Source organism: Lepeophtheirus salmonis, chromosome 2, assembly GCF_016086655.4.
Source record: "Lepeophtheirus salmonis chromosome 2, UVic_Lsal_1.4, whole genome shotgun sequence".
NCBI classification, from domain to species: Eukaryota; Metazoa; Arthropoda; class Copepoda; order Siphonostomatoida; family Caligidae; genus Lepeophtheirus; species Lepeophtheirus salmonis.
In genome coordinates, this window is record NC_052132.2 from 30,848,409 (window position 1) to 30,870,428 (window position 22,020).

At 29.3% G+C, this 22,020-nt stretch overlaps 1 protein-coding gene across 2 annotated transcripts in view; it reads right to left on the reverse strand.

Moving 5' to 3' along the window:
* The window catches only part of eag (ether a go-go), a 126,789-nt gene that overhangs the window by 72,911 nt on the left and 31,858 nt on the right, over window positions 1-22,020 (reverse strand). For both annotated transcript variants that reach the window (XM_040707524.2, XM_040707523.2), the window contains exon 2: window positions 18,486-18,800. In XM_040707524.2, coding sequence (XP_040563458.1) covers window positions 18,486-18,564 — 79 coding nt within the window. In that variant the 5' untranslated portion in view covers window positions 18,565-18,800. The remainder of the gene's footprint in view (window positions 1-18,485; window positions 18,801-22,020) is intronic.

The window sequence follows — 22,020 nt, forward strand, 5'->3', positions numbered from 1 at the left end:
TAATTCACCGTAACTTTGGTACAAATTGAGATACATAACATAGATACAATTTGATTGTAGGAAGAGGTTAGGCACTCTACGGAGTGTCCATTCTAGTTGTAATTGCAACTTGAACAGTATTATTTAATTTACAAAGCATTTATGATTATTATACTTGAAGAGATAGTTCAATAGGTATAAAAACGTCACTCGTGCGTCGATGAGTAACTGAGGATTTGACCTTGTTGGACTCGGAGTAGAGTTGAAGATGGACTTAGATGTAATTCTTGCATATATCATTGCTAGATACGGAGTTCATGTTTATTGCATTCATGTTATAGCTTCTTGCAAATAGTCTAATGAATAATTATATCACCTAAGTTGCTCAACTTCCAAAAATCCTTCAAGTTGTCAGGATTATAACTTTTAATCTCCATTTCTTCTATTTTTATAAGGCGGGAGGTAAAATTATTTAAACCTATAGACATAATTTGAATGTCAGTTTGTTTTATGTATTTTATTAACTATATAAAAATCCACCAGAAGAAAAGTAAATTACTGTGAGTGATTTTTAAATTAATGATTCATTAATGACAAATTTAAATGAATAAGTTGTAAATATTTGTTTGGAATATAGCTTCTTAGCCATTTCTGTAATACATTTAGCTTTGCCTCTTTTCCTTCATATTACAATCGTTTGTGTACAAGTTGCTTAGTAAGTGCAAGTTTCAACTAGTTTAAGCAAATTGTACAAGTTTCAATTTCTTCGTCTATAAATGCATTATTTAATTACAACATTGGTTACTCTAATTACCAACTATTATTTGATACTATCATTTTATTTTGATTAATTTATAATTACATGGTAATTATGTATTAATGAGTAATATAACTGTGTGCATTTGAAAAAATTAGACTATTTGCAAACTACACTACGCATCTAGTTCCTGGACTCTGATCGATATTCCATTTTTGATGTATGTATCTTCATTCTAAGATCTGTAAATCTTTCATTTAAAATTATTCAACTCATTCATTGATTCCAATTTGTACAAGTTGCTTGTAAAAAGTACCTATTGATACCCAAGGTATTTATAAAAAACCGTTTTTTAGATGTGTTTAACTATTATTTTAGCTTTATTTTGTAACATCATCAAGTCAGTTAACAATCATTAACTTGATGAATTTCCATTGACTCCATTCATTTTTATACTTGAGACAATGACCTCAAAAACAACTTGGAACACATAGAAGATGGCAAAAGCTCAGTGGTCTGAGAGTAGCGTATCGATTGTGTTAAGGTACTGCAATATAATGGGGTTTTAACAAGGATCCTAGACTGATAAGTTATTTTATTTATTATGGACAAAAGTGGTTCCATTATCGAACATCCTCACTCAACAAAAATAATCCAGAGTGGAAAATAAATACTGCACTTTCTGTGCTGGAGCAATTAAAATTCTGAGCACATTTTCTTCATCCGTCGGTCCCTACGGCAATTGCTTAACAGAGTGGAAGTTACAACAACAATGGGACTTCAAAATCAAGAAAGGTGATCGGTTAGTGGAAAAAGTGTCAAATAATCTCGAGAAATTCAAAATAGAGGTATTGATAGCAAAAATACAGACAGTCATCTACGTAACAAAAACAAATAAAAAGCATGACCTAAAAGGATAGAACCAATGATCGGGAGATCAATCTTAACGATGGAGAGTTTTGATAAGAATAAAATACTGAATAGTTAACAAACTCATGAAATAGTTTTTTTATTTCCAGATATTTGTTTTTAATAAATGTTTTGAATATTTTTTTTCGATTTTACTCTATACATATTATGTATTTCTAGGCTTTTTTTAACAGTGTAATAAGATCCCTTAATCCTGGAATGTAATGCTTTTCTTAATTTTATTAATATATTAAAGATGTAGAAAGTTTATTAAAAAAATAATATAAAATTTAATAAAAAATAATTTTACATGAAATAACATCAAACAAGGCAATTTTCACATTTTTAAGAGAGATTTTTCGAAAATTTTAAATAAAGAAAAATATAATAATCATACTCTTAACACTAGGGATGTACCATTACCAAATTTTCAGCCGATTCCGTATCCGATACAATTTTTATGTGCAATTCCGATTCCTTATTATATATAAAAGAATTTCATAAACAAATAACAAAGTTCTTAGCTTTTTTAATGCTTAAATTTTATTAATTACAGATAGGAAAAAAATACACAAATTTATCAATCATAATTAGGTGTTAATAAATTCCGTCACAGGAGTTAATTACTTTCTGGTTGGGTGATATTAGAGAATTTGCTCTTGAACGGTCACCAGTTCCTATCTGAGTTTGATATGCTTGCCGTAGGAATTGAAATATGTATAAGCCAGTGCTCAAGTCCAAACTTGGCCTTATTTTTTATGGACCCAGGACGGATACTGAAGAACAAATTGACTCGACTTCTGTTTGGTTGTAACAATATCCTTCACATACATACAAAAAAGAATTATTTCGTGAAAAAATACTATATGGATTCAATGTAAACCTTTCAGCCCAACTCAAAACTCAATCAACACGTCCGATTCCACCGAAACCAATGCATAATTATTTAAATGCATTTTTAAAAATATATATCTATTTTTCCTATTACATTATTCAAAATGGTCAATTAAACAATATGATGAGGAGCATAATACCTATAAACTAACTTAAGTTTAATCTTAAGGGCTCAGATAGTTTTTTTTTAAAGAGTGAATATGGATTTATTCAGTCCAATATTGTAAATATAAAAAATCCAAACGAAAATATAGGTACATAGTTAGAATAAATTAGAAATATAATCACAGTATTTTAACATAAAACCAATAGGTTAACATCTTTTTTTAAATTGTTTTTTTCTTTCCCCCAATATTGTCCAATCCTCTAATCATTCATTAATATATATGTCGTAGTATCGATCAACTTTCTGTCTACATCACAACGCAGGAAGTTTTTTTCATTTATTTAATTCAGTGCAAACAAAAAATTTCTGCTATAGAGAATTCCCTGGCCAATCCGTAAGCTTTATACAAACTCAGTTAGAACATCCTCCTTAAAATGTGTAAAATAGAGATTAACTTTCCTATGAGTTTATCGACTCCCATGAGTATGTTGAAATTGCAAGATCTTGCCACGTAGAGATCTAATAAGACTTTAATTATAACAGCTTAAAGGTTAAATTATTTTTTCTTCAATTTTTATTTTTAAATATAAAAAATCCAATAATAATAGACCTATATAAAAAAAATCAGGTCATGAAATTTCCTTGGTACGAAATCACGTTGTTTATTGTAAAACACGAAAATAATCTTTAAAACATTCAACAAAGTCAGATTTGGCTTATAGAGCTTTTGAAAAATCTGATTTTTGTGTATATTTTTACAATTTAGAGCCGTATTCTCCTGTGAAAGATCCATATAGACGGAAGTTAAAGCTAACAAAGATTTATCACAAACATTACAGCATTTGAAAGATGTATACTAATAATCAAATATAGATCAATTCAAACTTGAGAACACTGTAATACCTCTCTCAATGTATTTGATGTGGCTCTCTAAGACCGTCTCCTAAGGGGCTGAAATTATGTGAAAAAAATATTTCAAAGCTTTAGCATTTGGTATGAAATTCTCGCAATTTATTTTCTGAAAAACCATTTTCTTATGATTTTATGTTGTAAATTGACATATTATCTCCAATTATAACACAATTCTAAAATTTGAGAACACCGGGTCATAATCTGGCTTAACTTAATCTGATCCACTGTCATTTACTCTAGGCCAGGACATATCTTCTTTAATTTTAAAAGAGCAAATATTTAAGATTACAAATTCTTGCTAACAATTTAATGTCAGTTAAATTAATACAGATTCGTACTTATTATTCAATAGACCTTGAGTTAATAATTTTGAATTGTAAATCACATTTTTTCACAAAAACAAGGAGGTGTAGTAAATTGCTTGTAAATACCTACTTACTATGCCTACTTTTATCAATTGAAACTGAAAGACTATTCAGTAGTGCATGAGATGTATATGAGTCAACCAGGAATCAATTGACTAGGAAGCAGGAAGAGGGATAAACTTTTTTTTAATTTCAATCTCAAATTATTTACAACTAATTATAATTATTATATTTATGTATTATCTTGCGTAGTCCTAATCAATAAAACTAAACACTAAAAAAATTATAATATGTTGTTATTACCTCCGCCATCAAAGTTGAACAGAAGATATGCTTTTGATCCTGTTTATATTTAGTCACCCGGATTACGACAAAAGATCGGTTTTGATTAAACTTCGATAGATTTTTTACAAAATGTCGATTCACGGTGCTAAAAGAATTACAGGAGACAAGCACGGAAGTCTCAACGTGTTTTGGAGATTTTCATTACTTAAAGGGGGGAAATCAATTTGAGATCAATTATATGTAATGTAGATAAATTTTTAATCTTTCACTCCTTCTAAAGCAAGATTCTTATTATGTTTTTTTTTCTTTTTTCAATTACAAGTATTTTAAAAATAACACCCTACTCTACTCTGTAATTCCTGAAAATTTCATTCAACTCTCTAGATGTTGAAGAAAATGGTCTTGTTTATTGAAATATAATATTAGATCACAGATTTTGTTGCAGGTTATAACATAAACAGTAGGAAAGCGGGGATCAAATTCCGACGATAAATACACAAAACGTAAGATTCATAATCAACCATAACTTGGGAACAAATTGAGATACATAACTGAATTTGATTTTAGGCAGATGCTTTTTGTGCTCTATCAAGTGATCATTCTGGTTTGTTTATGTAATTCCTTTGTACACATTAAGGAATCCGAATCGGTTCTAATTTTGATATTGTACATTTTACATTCAACTAGTAGTAATTCTGAACTATTTTAACTCATCCCAGATATGTGAATACAAAGCCAGCAAATGGCCGAAATATGTCTAAAAAATATTGAGTTTTATTAATGTATGAAGTAAAAGTAATTCCTGGGCATTTATTCCAGATCTATGACTACAAAGGGGGCTATACCTTGCTACAATTCCTGTTGACTAAAAGCTTATGGAGCTGAAAATAAAAATTAGATCATGTCTGCTCTCGCAATTTTGAAATTTAACGAATGAAAAGTTGTGTGTGGGCCATTAGGTCAAACCCTCCAGACAGTCTAAAAATACACATAATAGTTCTCCCCCATGTACACAAGCATTCCAGACAGTCTGAAATTATAAATATCAATTTTCCACACACGCAATAATATTTATATACACGCCAAGCTCAAACTGGGCGTGACCTATTTAATTTACAATTGTACAAGTACATTGGTCCCTTATCAACTCAGAATTAAAGTATCTATCCTCCTCGTCATTTCTGCTGTATCCATAAGAAAACATTGTGTTTTTGTTTTTGTTTTTTTGTCGAATCGAGTGATAAAGTTATTAGAAATTCTATTTGTAAAAACTTTATTATCATGTGTTTTTTTTTCTAAGAGAAAGTCATTTTCCCAAATTTGTCTCTTCCATTATTTAAAACTCTACTTTTTTTCGTTATTTCTTAAATTTTCTGACTCTAATATGAAGTGACTTTTTTGTTTTGAGAATTAGATATGACCTTTTCATTTACGGAAAAAAAGTTAAAGCCTTATTTTTAGGAAAGTATGTTACATTATTTTAATTGGCTTGTTTCGAAAAACCCAATTTGGGATTACTTTTACTAGACTGTGTTGATATTTAGCTTAATGCCGGTAATTAATCCAAAAATTCCATCTGACATATTTTTTTATTACTCTAATACTTCATGCAGGTCAAAGACACTGCGTAGCGCCGGCCCTGATTATTTTTAGTGGGAAATTGACATCCGCTGTGTGATAATGGCAAGAGAGTGAATAGTGAGAAAAATGCCTTAACGTTAAACAATTAAGATTTATTTAATATATCCTTATTTTTTTATTACAAAAAATGTTCTACTTCAGTTTATATCCGAATATCATCTTTTAGATCATATTTCATTGTAATAGTGTTGCTCTCGTTTTGCACGTATTTCAGGGCTGATGACATTTTTTTTTTAGCATACAGATTAGAGTGCTGAATGTAACAACAAGTGAACTTAAAAACGCTTAGGGTGGGGAGGGGGGAAGTAGTCAAAAATCAGCTAAATTTATATATTAGTTTCGTAATTTATACGTCTCAGACTGACAAAACTCTACAAATATAGATAAGAAGATCATTCAAATTAAGAACACTAATTTTTTTATACAAGGCTTTTGGAATAACTATACATTCAGGCAATAAAGAATTACTCAATTTATAATAAAAAAATAACTCACAAACGTCCACTATTCTCTAATAGCGATTCTTATGATTAGAGGTTTAAATCTTAAGTATTTTGAACGTACGAGTTATTTTGTTGTTGACAACCTATAAAGGTTTTTTTTTATAAAGCTGTGGTCATTATCCTTTAATCTTTGAGGAGAAAGCATACAAGTATAATGTGTAAGCACGAGTTTGTGTGCTAATAAATGGCAGAGATTAACTCTGATGAGTTATAAGGGGCATTCCTTGCTGGAATCTGTTTATTTCCCTTCTCTCTAGCTAATTTGTTGAAACGTCATATAAGCTAAACTGCTCCTCCTCTAAAATTTATGTAAAACCGCAGGGGTTTTAATGTTCATTTTCGATTACTTTTTTTTTTTTACATCCAAAAATGTTTTGAGTTTACAATTCTATGTATATCTATAAAAGACTCAATAAACATTATATTTCATTGCAAACAATGCGTATAGGCTCACTATATGCCAAAGAAATGTTTGTATTGAAGTTACAAACAAATTTCTTGGCTTCTCCCCCTATTTGTGGTATGAGCTTAGTATTTACATTAATAGATGAGTTTTGTTTTACCATTAATTATTTGTAGGATGACTAAATTTTTTAGATGTATGAAGTTATATATAACCACTTCATTGATTCAATACTCTGCTTTCTCTCTTATCATTTTTATGACTGCCTCTTGATATAATAATATTGTTTATAGCTTGGTAAATTTATTATACATGAACATCTTCTTTTTTTGCTTAAACGTCCACAAAATACATGTATGTCAAGAAGATTTGATTTACTTAAAGGAAAGAATATGAGAATGATACTATAAACATATACTTATATAGTTTGTATAACTGAAAAAATTTTCTTTCGAAAAAACAAATTAATAGTATAGTCGTTTGTATGAACATTGAACACAATATACAAACATTTACTTATACATAGATCTATTCCTAAAGTGGACGTAAATATAATATTTCAATGTACTAGATATTTTTTATTTACAAACCATTTGTTTAGTATTTAATTTTTAAAGCACATTATACATTTTTTTTTGTTTATGGATGTTGTCTCCGTCAAATACCAGGGGCGTCAGAAGGATTACATTTGGGGAGGGGGTTCGGTTATTTGATTTTTTTTAGAAAAAAATTAAATTATTTGTTAAAAAAATTCAAATAATAAATTTATAGAAACATTTTTTGGGGGAAAAACATCAAAAATTGGCGTTTTTTGTTTTGGAAAAAAGTTTGAAAATTACATTTTTTGGAAAAAAATTCAAAAATTCACAGTTACTAACAAAAAATTCAATTTCAGAAATGAAATTCCAAAAATTTCTGAGATGAAATTCCAAAAATTTCTAAGATGAAATTCCAAGAATTTCTAAAATGAAATTCCAAAAATCCATAGTTACAGACAAAAAAATAAATTTTTCTAGAACAAAAATTCTAACATTAAATATTTTGAACAAAAAAATATACCACAAAACTAAAATTCTTTATTAAATCCATAGCTATTCTCAAAAAATTTCAAAAATCCACAACTTCTCACAAAAAAACTAAATTTTTGGGAAAAAATTTATCTATTAGCAAACGGTCGGCAGCAGATAAAGGATAAAGCCTCTATCGTTCATCAATAGTGCTGGAAAGCTGTTGTTTTAGGATCTATTAGGCTTTGGTAAGCCTAGCTTTACCATTATCCCAGTTTTTATCGTAATTAAACATCTTTTATATTTGATTATTAAGAAATACTACGAACATTTAGGAATCATTTTTATATTTTCTATCAGTGATTTTATCAAACGGCTTATTCATCCAATTATGTCTTCTAAGATAAGTTTTTTTTTAAATATTTTCATTGTTACTTTGGTGATTCGAATCCATTTCTGACATCTCAACTGACTGCAGTATTTGATTATTAAAATAATAGCTCAACATTTTTTGCACTCCGATGATATCATTATATTTACAAAAATATGTAACCTAAAATGCTCTGACTGAAATTCATTAGGAAGCCCTTTACAACAAAAAATGCATAAATTGTAAAATAGTTTTGTTTTACAATTGTTTAACCTTTTGAAAATTCAGCTTGTACCATAATTAGTCAAGACATACAATTCAAAGAATGTTTGAAACGTGTATGTAATATAAAGCGCAAGACTCTACCCACTAGTATATATACTTTAATCAAATAGGTAAATAAAATAACATTGTAATGGTTCTTTAATAGCTTTGTTTATTATATATAAAAAAAACCAAGGATTATATACATTTTCTAAACTAAAACCAAAGAACCCAAGATCTAGGGGGAAACCCCTAGTTCTAGCAGCCTTGCTTATTATTACCAGGGATAGAATGCAGCCAAGTGCATTGGCACTTGTACTTAAGCGTTCTTAATTTCTATAATTTAGTAATTATACCTCAGGTGGGAATATACTCAGAGGACTTAATAGGAGGATAGACTATTTGAAGTACCAACATGCTAACCTTAGATAATATATATATTGTAAAACATGGGAAGAAAGAACATGTTTCTTTTGAAAACAATTACTGGAAATGTTCCAACATTTTTTGTTCGAGTGAACTCATAAAGTGAGTATAATGGAAGATTTAATTAATTATTCACATTTTAAACAGGCTCATATGAAGAGCTGCAATGGTACAATTACTTATTTATACATTTACATGTACAAGAACACCGTTACCTAAGGATTTTACTGTAATATTATAAAATATTGTATTTATTATGTCCAAAAATTAAGATATTGTTACTGATACAGGAAGTATTTTACTTTGGACGTATTATCCCGTTGTGTTTATAAGGAAATATACAATTGCTACTAATTTGATGAAAAATGAAAAGCAGTATCAATCGGACACAATAATAATATCAAATTCTTAGCATAAGATAATTAAATCTATCTTCTCAATTTTTGACAATAAAATTGTCTTCTTTTTTTTTCTTTTTCTTTTTTTTTGCAAGGAACTACTTAATTAACTTCCAATAATATACTTCTTATAAAAGTAGACTAACTAAGTATAAAGTAACTACTTGCGAGTGTTCTCATGACAAGAAGAAAGTAAAATTTAAGATTTTTCTGGGGGAGTCATCTTCATTATTTCTAAAGCAAAGTTTGTCTGTTCGTCAATGACTAATAACTTTGGCCAATCCTGGGTCAAATAACCTATTGTTGGGAAACTCAAAAAGGATTTCAGATCTTTAAGTTAATGAATGATGAATTAGATCAAAAATTGTGTACAAGATTTAGATTGTAGTTCGTAAACCATTCATTTGATGGATGCATATCTATAATGGTGCATCAAAGAATGGCTATTATTTTAAGCAATAAAATACTTTATATAATTGGTTATTTTTCTCTAATAAAGTATAATTGACCTTAAACATATTCCATAATCCATAATTTAAGCTTAAAGTTCCTGGGGTTGATTCAACAGGATTAGATAGAATTCATTATAGAATGTACTTTTGATTCCACATTATGGATTAATTATCTTTAATTTATGTAGATCAAGGCTCGATTAATCAGTTGCCTGACGTTTCCAGAGGGATATATTTTTTCACCTGGGCTTAATTTTATAGTTCCTGTCCGACGTGCTCTCTAATAAATCGTGATCAGAGAAGAAAGACTGACTCACAAGATAAAAAAACTGAAGATGATGATTGATGAAACTGTTCTGAGTATTCCATCAACCACAAATGGCATTTATTTAATTTTCTAGGAATAATTATTTTTTTTGTGTTTTTCTGTGTTAATAAATGTTCCAAATATTTAATTAAGTTACAGTAAAAATAAGGTAAGTTCATTTCACTCTCAGCTAATAAATTCTGAAAAGTGACTATCTGAAAGACTATCAGAGATTATGAAATTTTGCAAGCCCTGTAGAGTGTAGATATATGTTTATGTAACAGTTCTTGGGTTTTATTTATACAATGCAGATTCTTTACGAAGAGCGTAATTCATTAAAGCAGATACTCAAGAACATATCTTTAAAAAAATGTAACTACGTGATGTACAATTTTTTTCAAAATACATGTATATCTTGCCATTTAGAATTCCAATTGATTTTAATATTTTTCCTTAATCCTTGGATCTAATGTCATTTATCCCCTATATTGAATAAATAAGCTTACATGTACAAGTTTTGACAGTGCATGTATTTAAAAAAAGCACAAGTCACTTTTCACCATTTATATGTCAGTTTTTGACGTATTAAAGTTATCAAAAACTATTTATATTATGACCAAAAAAACTTTTAGTGAGCTATGTATGTACGAATATAAGAAACTTGTGGTGTTGAAGAGATCTTATTCAAAAGTCAAATATGGAAGAAAATATATTGGTTTATCAACAATTATAACAATTACTTGTTTACCCAGGAGTACAAACAAGAGAGTATGTTTAGTCTCTACTCCAATACGTACATTTGAAATATGTATAAGGTACTGGGCAGTTTTAGGGGTGGGGGCATTTATGTTCTAAAGAGACCGTAACAACTGAAAAAGTATGTGCCTTTTTTTAAAAAGATCCTTTCTAAAATGTTAGCCGATAGGTTTACTTCAAGATGTAACTACTATTGAAACAAAGAAGATAATTATAGTTACTTGGATAATACTCTAGTACTTAAACGCTGCAAGGGGTAGAGGAATGGGGATATGCCAAATGAATTAATAGTAGATTCAAAATCAAATTTGAACATTCAAATTTATATTCAATAAAGACCCCTCCCTCATGTATTTATAGATATTTATTAATTTATATTAATGCAGCCAATTTTGTAGTATGTATAGTTGTATAAAGAGGACTTTTGAGTGTTTGTTTGCTTAATAATATGACTCATTCCAAGCAATGTTGATTACTCCTGCTAGTCTAAAGAAATCAAAGAAAGATTATTTTTCAAACGAAGTGGGATTAAGAGAAGACAAAAGTCAACATGTTTTTACGTGGTGTTTCCTGTGGGAAGGCATAAATTCTAAATTTCATTGAGAAAGAAAGTTAATCTAGGAAGATTCATTTGTTATCTTTGGAAAGAAAAAAACAGAGAATCAAAATTTTTCACAATTTCCGAGTACTACTCGGCTTTTTATACTCAGGAGGTGAGTTTTTATGTTGTTTTTTATTCATAAAATTCGAGTATTCATTTCAGAGTTTTGCTCGTGACACTTGACTAACAAAAATTATTAACTGAAGAAAACGTTTGTTTAACGATTCCTAGATAGTGTTTTAATATTAAAAGAAAGGGAGATACCAATAGGTTTATGTCATGTTTTTTCTTTTCTTTTGAAAGACGAAGCTACAATACTTTCGGTATGTAAAAAAAAATAATTATTCATGCTGTTTCATTAGATTAACTGCAAGTAGTCATGAGGTGAAGGAAATATACAAAAATCTCAATTCATAAGCAGTAAAAACATAAGCAAGAATTACTTCAATTCATATCCTTAATTCTACTTTGAGTCCAAAAAGGACATACACATATAACTCTATAGCAAATCATCAGAGTAAATCTACGTCTTTAACGCACTGGGGATTATTTTATACATATTGATCTACCTTCAAAATGAAATAATGATAATGACAGACATGCAATAATAAATCCCCTGCAAATCCTAATGGTTGCGCTCCGTCAATCATGAGCACATGTGCACCTCCTCACTTTAAAACTTAGATGCTCTCTCTTTAAGAGCTAAAGCATAAGTATAACAGCATTAGTAAATATATAAACACTGCTTTGATTGCCAGCTATTAAAAAAATCTCACATGGCAACGAAGAATTTGCGGCGTATCCATAAAGCTAATTTTTTACATAAAATAAAGTTGTTTTTAAGAACAGCTATAGAATGACACTTAAACTACTAAAGCACAAGTAACACTATGCAACACAATGAAGGTCTTGGAACGCCCGCAGACTAAAAGCCACATTTATTAATGTTATTTAAGCCGTAGAACATAAATATGACTATTAAAACTTTCAATCCATGAAGGTTTGACCTTAAAGTATTTTTTTTAATCAAGTTTTTAGGGTATAACTAAGAGTCAGGGCCGCCATATTTCATTTAATATTAATTCATTTTTTAAATACTGATATGCTTTTATCAATTTATTATTTACTTTGATTTTTATATATACCGTTTTTTCATGTCGAAATATGGCACTGATTAATTAGTTATACTCTACAAACTTGATTTTAAGAAAAAGGATTTAAAGGCCAAACCTTCATGAATTGAAAGTTTTAATGGTCATATTCGTATTTTACGGCTTAAATAACAATAACAAATGTGGGTTTCAGCCTGCAGGCAAAAATGCTGTTGCATTGTGTAATTAATTGAATGAATATTTGTATTTAAAGAAATATTATTATTATTTATTTTGTTTATGGTTACAGATTTGTTTTCCTTTAAATAAGTATGATTGCTTTAAGGTTTGATAATATTTTTAATTTAGTGCAGAGTTAAAAGAAGATGAAACTATAATGAATCTATTAAGTTACTTTAAAAATATTAAATTACCATGGAAATGTTTCAACTTAGTGATTAACATATTTAAGCAAAATGAAATAAAACAAATTCATCGGCAGATAATTAATTCAATTTTATATGTTGACTAAACTTTAATAAATCATTTTTCTTATTTTGCTAATATACCAAATACCTAGAAGTACATCAAAGAAAATATTATGTAAAATCTAGAAAATCATGACATTTTATTGTATGTACTATATTTTTTTTTATAAACTTTTGGAATTTTGAATTATGCTCTCAATGTATGGAATAGATTACTGCTATTCTGACATAATAAATGCCTACAGGATAGTTTCATAGATAGTTATTTTATCAGTGATATATGTGTGAAACATGGCTTTCTTCAAATACAGGTCTCATTTTATGATAGTGTAAAACTCTGATTATCTTTACCTGTTTAGACACTACAAATTTATGACTTACGGATTTAAACAATTACATAGTTATGGAGCTAAGTGTAGTAGTATTCAAAAAGGGAGACGAACCCACCTTTTGGAGTGGGGGTGCACATCCAGAAAAAGTAATTTTCATAGATGAAAAAATATGATTCAGGGAGAATTTTCGCAGATCATTTACTAAAACTAAGCTGTTCTTTTCACAAAGATTCTTCAAATTGTCAGGGTAAACACGTTGACTTTTGGTTTATTTTCTTGAGGGCCACTGGCGGATCATATTATTTTTAAACTCAAATCCATGTATGTAAGAGTTATAATATCTTCCAAGAGCTCAATATTATTTAGATTATTTCCATCTAATGCTAGGAAACAACCAAAATTAGAAAAAAACTATTTTATAAAAATAAGCCTTATCTCTCAAATATTTAATTTTCAAGGTTAATCATTACTCTGGATGCATTGCCATCAAAAATAATAGCATGTCGGTCTTTTCCAACTAAATATCGGTGGCTTTGTTGAAATTTGAAAGCTCTCCTCCTACAAAGAAGGATAACCAAGCAATTGCATCCTTGCAAACACTTTTACTTTTTTAAATGGGCGTTACTGGATTTTAATCTTTAGCTATAAGTGACACAAAGGAGATTTCGCTCTAATATTGCTAATTGCTTCATGCTCCGATATACACATAATGGCATGATTTTCGAGGTTGCCAGGTTATTTCCAGATATAATTCTTCATACAACCTACCAGCATTAGTAGCATCTACTGAGGAGGTAATCAGCTTAAGTAAAACATGTTATTTCAACTCCTCCACCATGTCTATAGTTAATCCCTGTTTAATAGGAGTGAGGTTAATCTCTGAAAGATTAATTACTTTCTCGTATTAGTGGTATTTCTAGATAATACGTCTGATTTTTGGTATGTACAATAACGTAGATCTTTCGAAACCCCTATCCACCTCGATCCACAAATGATGTGTTGCTTATATTTTTACATCTTTAACTGCAGCAAGAATATCTTCTTTATCAGCCCAGATAACCGATATTCTTATCTTTGTTCCCGCTTCTTCCAAACAGCTCTGATAAGGAATGTAGTTTTCTCCAATCATTTTCCATCTGTTGTAAATATTTTTGAGATACATTTGCAGTTGGTTCATACTCTTTTAAGTAAATATGATTTAGTTGAATTTGGACTCATTGACATTGTTGATCATAGTGTTGTATCACTACTTAGTTATTTGGTTTATTCCAGTCTTAGACACAGTCCTATCAGTTCTTGGGACCGGTCCTTCAGACTGTCAATACAATAACTTATTTAAAAAAAGTTTAGTTACGTTATCAAAGACAAAACTTCTTATGTTTTTAGGATTGATATCCAGGAGTGAAATGGACCAGACAGAGAGTTAACTGGACGGGACTGCAGTTTTCAATCCTAAATAAGGACTGACGCAACAATAGTGCATTATAAGGTGACAATTTTGCCCTAGAAAGTAGCAAAATGTATGATGCACTTTTTCTGAACTTTTGAATCAATCGTGATTATATGATAAAACAATATTGTCAGAAGATTTTACAATTTTATAGTCTAGGGTGTCAATTAAATCCCTTTTGTAAAAAATGAAGGGTTCAAATGCATTCCTTTTGATAAAACAATACGGTTAACAAAGTTTGAACAATTTTTATGAATAATTAGAGGTAGCTCAACTGTTTATCTGTCTATTCACCTGCGTATCACAGCCAATGAGAGACTACTGATATCTACAAAAATTTGCAAATAATTATTTTTTTTACTTATATCTACCAAAAAAAAATCCCAATTTGGATTACCCTAACCTTAATTACCCTTAAGGCCAAGGGCAAAGACGTACAATGTTTCAAAAATTTAGTATATATATTTCAAAGTTGATATATGTTCCCAAACTTCCTTCAAGGATAGGGGAAGCACAAGCAAATTCTGCTTTCAAAACGATGAAAGAATAGGGCATTATTAAGAATATCAAAGTAATGTTTTTTGACACTACAAGTTCAAACACTGGTAAGAATATTGGAGCTTGTGTTGAACAATTATTTGGAAAAAACTATCTCCATTTGTATAGGCACCATATCATGGAATTAGTTATTGGGACTGCTTTCCAAGAGTGATTGAGTATGAATACAAAATTGCAGATAAAGAGGTGACTAAGCTTGATGAAAACATATGACAAGGCACCATTGACTTTACTAACAAACATTTCGAAAATAAATTTCCAAGGAACGATAATAGGGAATTCTTAGAGCTATTCATAATAGTTCTTGGTACTGTTCCTATGCGAGTAGTTAAATTTATTATACCTGGTACAATACACCATGACCGGTGGCTATCAAAATATAGTTTTAAAATCTGGATGTTTAAATCTGAAATTTAAATTAACTCCTAGAAAAGAACGAGTATCGCGAAATTTATGTGTTTTTATACTACGAATATGTGTAAATCTTTGATCAATGCATCGAAGACCTCGGACTATTAATAGTCAAATTTCCAAATCAACATCATTTAAACTTTACAGACATTCATGGTACTTGTAGTAGAAGGAAGTTGTAGGACTCGCTTTTTTTTATGATCGAGTAAGTTTGTCATCCAAAAGGTGGATGCTGAGCTCTATAAATATAAATAATACGGAGCAACAACAGATTTAAGAAAAATAAGTTTCTTAACTAATTTTTTTAAATTTTACTAATAAGCTATAATATATAGTATACGGATGATATTAAAACAAAATCACATTTTTTCCGAAAATATGTAAAATTTCAAAACTTTAGGGCATTGAGCTACCTCTTAATATTCATAGAAATTGTTAAAACTTTGTGAATCGTACAATTGAACCATTAATTTTTACTTTTTCACTTATGATTAATGCCGGGGCCAATCTTTCTCCAACAGTCAATTCTGTGCAGATGGAATGAATTACCTTCTTCTGTTTTAAATATTCGCTTGTTGTTACTAAGAATTAATAAGAAGTGTGGTATCAATCTTGTGCTTCCATTTATTTTATCTGATTTTATTTGTTTTTGGCTTAGATACAAATGCTTGGGCATATGCAAAGAACTTATTATGTAAATTGAAGTAGTATTGTAAAGATCAACCATAATTATTTAATGTTGATCTTGGAAGAAGGAAATCCACACAATTAAATTTTAAAAGTAATTTGTTTGTATGTGTCCATATAGCTATTTGAGTATTGAACAATGAGCTGCAGATCTTAAGCATTTTTTTAGTGTGGAAGTGTCTTTGTAATGGGCAATCTAAACAATGTTTTATATATATATATTTTTTTTTTAGCTAATAAGTGAAATTTTCGATTGCCAATTAGCTGGCTATTCGCCGGTGTACCCCTACACGACATATGTTCAATGACAAAGAATTTCATCATAAAACTTTCATACATCGAATAATTTAAAATGTAAAATATTTACCCTTCTAACAATGCATTTTTGAATTTATTATTCAAGGGGGAAAGTACTTTATTAGGACTTTATTTACATTGTCGTTATTAGGACTAAGCATTAAAATAAATATGAGACCTACTTCGTGGTTCTGATGAGGGTGATAATGTTGGAATGCATACAAAGTTCGTTCGTATGAGAGTGATATATAATAGTGTTTTATTGTAGAACGATATTAAAACGTTGTCATTAATCATAAAATCATGATTTGTTCTACTTAGGAGTTGGAGGGGGCAGTTCATTTTTATAGATTATGGACAGTATAGCAATATGGATGAGTGATTGAGATCAAATAAAATACCCTATATAAATGGTTTTTAAAATACCAAAGGAATGCAATTATTCTAAAAATAACTATAAGTATTACTTTGGCTCTTATCCTACATAAATTATCTTCAAATCCAAATGTGATTACTTCCCCTGAATGTTGAGTCCCAATCTTACAAGGGATAAATACGAATGTAACACATTACTTTTCCTTAATATTTGTTAAATAATTAATTCGTTGACCCAGTGTCAAAAAATGCTATGTGTACAAAAGCTTGAACTGAGATACTTTACTTTCAATATTTGAGTATGGAAATATACTTCGCTCCTATTGAAGCTAGGAAATTCAAAATTAAACTATCATCATTAGTATAATCTAGTCAATAAATTGTAGGTTTCTTTCATTCTTTATCCCTGTTTTAAATACCAAATTTATAAAATGTATGTACCAGATAGTACATTTTTGCAGGCTAAATATCTTGAATTCAGTCCAAGCGGATAGGTTTGGATTTTATAGTTAAGTTTAAATTTCAAGGATAATTAACTATTTTATTGAACTAAATAGGATAAAAACTTAATTGTATACTAGTACATGTAGCAATTGAAGTTAATTATGTTATAATTATATTTGTTAAAAGCTAATAATATACATTGCACACCACTGCAGCTAGAGGTCAATGTAAAATAGTCGCAATTTCTTTGAGGGAATGCATACCTGCATTGCAGATAGGATTGTTAGAGCAACATAGCATGGTTAAGGGCTTCGTAGCACATTGCAGTTAGCAGAATTAAACATCTCCATTCATGGTAACCCTCAAAAAATTATTAAATTCATTTTTTCATGTGTTGCGTTAGGTCAACGATATGATACTATAAGCATCAGCAAACCAATGGAATACTTTTAAAGACTATACTTTATGTTTGTGGATTCATAATCTAAGAAGTAGTTAGAAAAAATAATATAAAGTTATTTAGACAATCAAGCATTAATTATCAAGCTTTTATCCCCCTTGATTTTTTTTAGGGAAGCAATTAATTTTGTACGAATATTGGGGTCAATAATATTTATTTTTTTTCAAATCTTTTTATTACCTATTAGAACAAGAAATGTTCTATAAATAATGAGACATTTCTTTCCCTTTCTAATACTCATTATATAGGGGTAGACAAAAAAATAAGAACACATAAACAAATATTTTTTGAAACCTAAATAATTAACTCCAAGATTTTTAAATAACTCATAAACTAATGAAAGTACCATCCTCTACAAAATTGGATTCAAAAAGTTCAAAAGATGAACTATAAATTTACACAGGGGGGAAATATGATATGCTAAGATTTTAAAGGGATATTTTACCATCTAGAGCGGTAAAACGCTCCAGGAAAGTCAAACAGGGACTTATATAAACATAATGCTATCTAAATATATATATTTTTACATGTTTAAATATTGAGAATAAAGTACTTACGCTGCTGAGAGGATCGTCGGATGATGTTTTCAAGGAAGGTATTTTGAGGTGCAACAAGACCTCTTCTTCCTCCAGGCATTTTGTACTTCTTTTTAGCTTCTGGTTTTGCAAGAAAAAAGAAGGAGAAGAATACCCTGATTTGAGTAAAGAGGATTTAGAGAGGTAGCGATTAAAACTACATAAGGGGGCGAGGATCTCTTCGGGGATGTTTTCTTTTAAGAAGCAGTAGAAGAAAAGACTCGCCTCCTTTCCTTCCAGGTATGCTCATTCTTATTGAGCTCAAACGGAGATTTTAAATAGATGCAAACAGTAATTCTGAAAAGGAAATTAAACTATTAATTGTATAAAATTGTTAAAATAAAAGTTATAATAATAATGGTTATTATAATATAGGTACAAGTACCTACTTTTAGTGACTAAATCCCCCTTATTGTACATTTTATATCTACACAATTAACCAACTTTCATTCTGTCTTATTTATTTTCATGTAAAAACAGAATTTTGGAAGAATAAAGTGAAAAGTTCAATACAGTTACTACCAAAATATACCTGAATTATGTAATCATTTATATATTTTAATAAAATAAAGTGTATCTGTTTATATGGTTGTTTGAATGTACGACATAGAGTCAATTTTGATTGTATCTTAAGACTGTGTGGATACTTTACATAAGAAATAATAATAAAATCAAGCGTGTTCGTCATAGCTAACAAAAGAAAAAGGTAGTACATATATAAAAAGGTCAAAATCCAGTGTAGAATGGGCATGTTAAAAAAAAGAGTCGAAAATCAAAATGGTAACCCTAACAATATGAAAAATGTTTTTGAGGAGATAAAGGATAATATTCATGACGTTTCATTACAAAGCTACCATCAGCTGTGACAAGAGACGAAGGAAAAAAGGATGTAATCAAGGACATTTGCTAGAATTACTCCGATGTCGATCACCAATTCTACTTTGAGTCCAACAAGGACTCACAATGATATCTCCGCAACAAATCCTCAGGCTTACGCTCCGTCTTTTATGAGCAAACACGAATGTTAAAACAGGTTTTGAATTTAATTGAATCTATTTAGGAAAGGATGTTCACTACTCAGAAATTAAATAATAATGACAATTGTTAAGGAAAATAGGATTTGTTCTTTATATGTATTACCAATTACAAATAAACGGTCCAGTTAAAAAAAAACAACGGATTTACATGTATGAGTATATAACTTGCATAAAAGTGTTATGTGGAAATTAATGAAAACTCAGAGGCGTTTAGGTCGAACCATATTAAAAAGGAAAACAAAATATAAAATAATAAATGTGACTTTAGGTGAGGTTTATTAACGAGCGTGTGTAGCTGAAGCTCGGACAGAAAGTAGTTTCGTCCCTAGACCAAATTATTTCCTTGTTCTTTACGTCATATAAAAAAAATATCAGCCTTTTAATAATTATATATATATATTTTTTTTTTTTTTTTTGGGGGGGAGAGAACATCTAACTATAAAGTAACTACGTGTGAGTGTTCTCATGACAAGGGGAAAGTAACATTTAAGATATTTTGAGGAGTTATCTTCATTATTTGTAAAACAAAGTGTGTCTGTTCGTCGACGACTATTAACTTTGGGAAATGCTAGGTCAAATAACCTATTATTGAGAAACTCAAAAAGGATTTCAGATCTTTGACTCTTTCCAACTCTGAGTTCTGAGCTCCTTTTGATGATGAATTAGATCAAAAATCGTCTTAAAGATCCTGGCATTTTGGATTGTAGTTTGTAAACCACTCATTTGATGGATGCATATATATACATCAGACCGTAGATATTATGTTAAGCAACAAAATACTTATTATAATTGGTTATTCTGCTCTAATAGAGTATAGTTGACTTTATGATATTTTTGATCTGAAATATTTCAAATATTATAGCCTTAGATTTTGATGCTTAACTTGTTTCAAAACAAGATAAATCAATATGTCACATCAGAAAAAAAATTATTATGGTAGGTCTATGGTTTTTGAGATAGGAGAATTTCATTTAAATAAAAGTTTATAGGTTACAAAATTAAGGAACTTTTTCTATTTTAAACTAATTCAATTGTAATATTCATTCTAACAAATGATTATTATTAGAATTTATTTTTTAACCAAAACCATTGGTTCTATTAATATTAAGAAGAAACTATAAATAATTAAATTAACCTAGAACTTAAATAACTCCTCAATTTATGCATAATAATTTGATTATTGAAGGTGCATTATAAGTTAAATGAGAGGTTAAATTTGTCCACATTTTTTTATATTTATTAAATATAATGTGGTTTCTGGAGGAGTAATGCTTATATTTATAATAATTCAATCTTCAAGTTATAGCACCTCAACTGTTTATTAGAGTAGTAGTTGACTTTTATGAGTGTTTTTTAGTTAACGTTATTCTTTTCCTATCTTTGCTTTAGGACCTAAGATATCTTAGGATATTAACACAATCATAAATGGGTCATGTGGAGATCAGATCTTGTTCATAAGCCAAGGCAGAAGAATTTTATTAAAGGTTCCAAAAGGAGAGGACTTGACTGATCGAAGAGAAGGATCCTCTAGATTATGGTCGGGTAACTTTTCTTATCGTTACCAAAAAAGAACTTGTAGTAAAACTAATTTATCCCAAACTAGTGGCATGATGTGGCATTTATTTACCTTTTTTTATACGACACAGGGATTAGTTTTTATCAATGAATGTTTCTTTTCTTATAATGTTATCTAATCTAATTGCACCCAAATACAAATGTATCATTTATTAGCTCTGCCCTGGTCTGTTACTTTCTGTAATTTAGTAGTCCTCTTGCAACACTAAAAATACGAATAACTCTTTTACCACAAAACAAAAATAAGAGATCGATACGAGCAAATAAAGATATTCTAACCATCCTCAATATAGTCCAAACTGGGCTCCGATTGAGTTTTTTTTTTTTTGTGTTTCCGGAAATAAAAAAGATATTGACTGTTATTAGTCTTCACAGAATGTCAAAAAATGTCTTGGTGTGTAAAATGACTTTTTTTTAAACAAATATCCTATCATGAAGACTTTAGCAAATGTCAAAAGCGTTGAAGCAAGATCATCAAAAGAGAGGGTGATTAAATTAAGAATAATATTTATATTTCATGTCTATATCTAAATAAATAAATTAGTTATCGACGGATTTATATTGAAGTTGTTAGACTATTAAATGGAAATTATATAACTATAACTTGTGACCAATCTTCTACTGACAATGAATCATCATTAACGATATCATCTACAACAAATTAGTAATCATTACCAGGATAAAACCCCTTATACGTCATAATGAGCAACTTTCAAATGAAAAAACCGTGAAAATTAGAGTTGTAAAAACAAAGTATTCCAGAAATCCATTCGACCTTTGTCCTAAGCAATTGCAAAAAAACTCTAATGATAAAACGGACAAAACCATCACAATTTGTGAAGCTCTAAGTACGCATGTACTGGTAGGCAAGGATGATTCCACTGTAAAAACAGTAGAGACAAGAA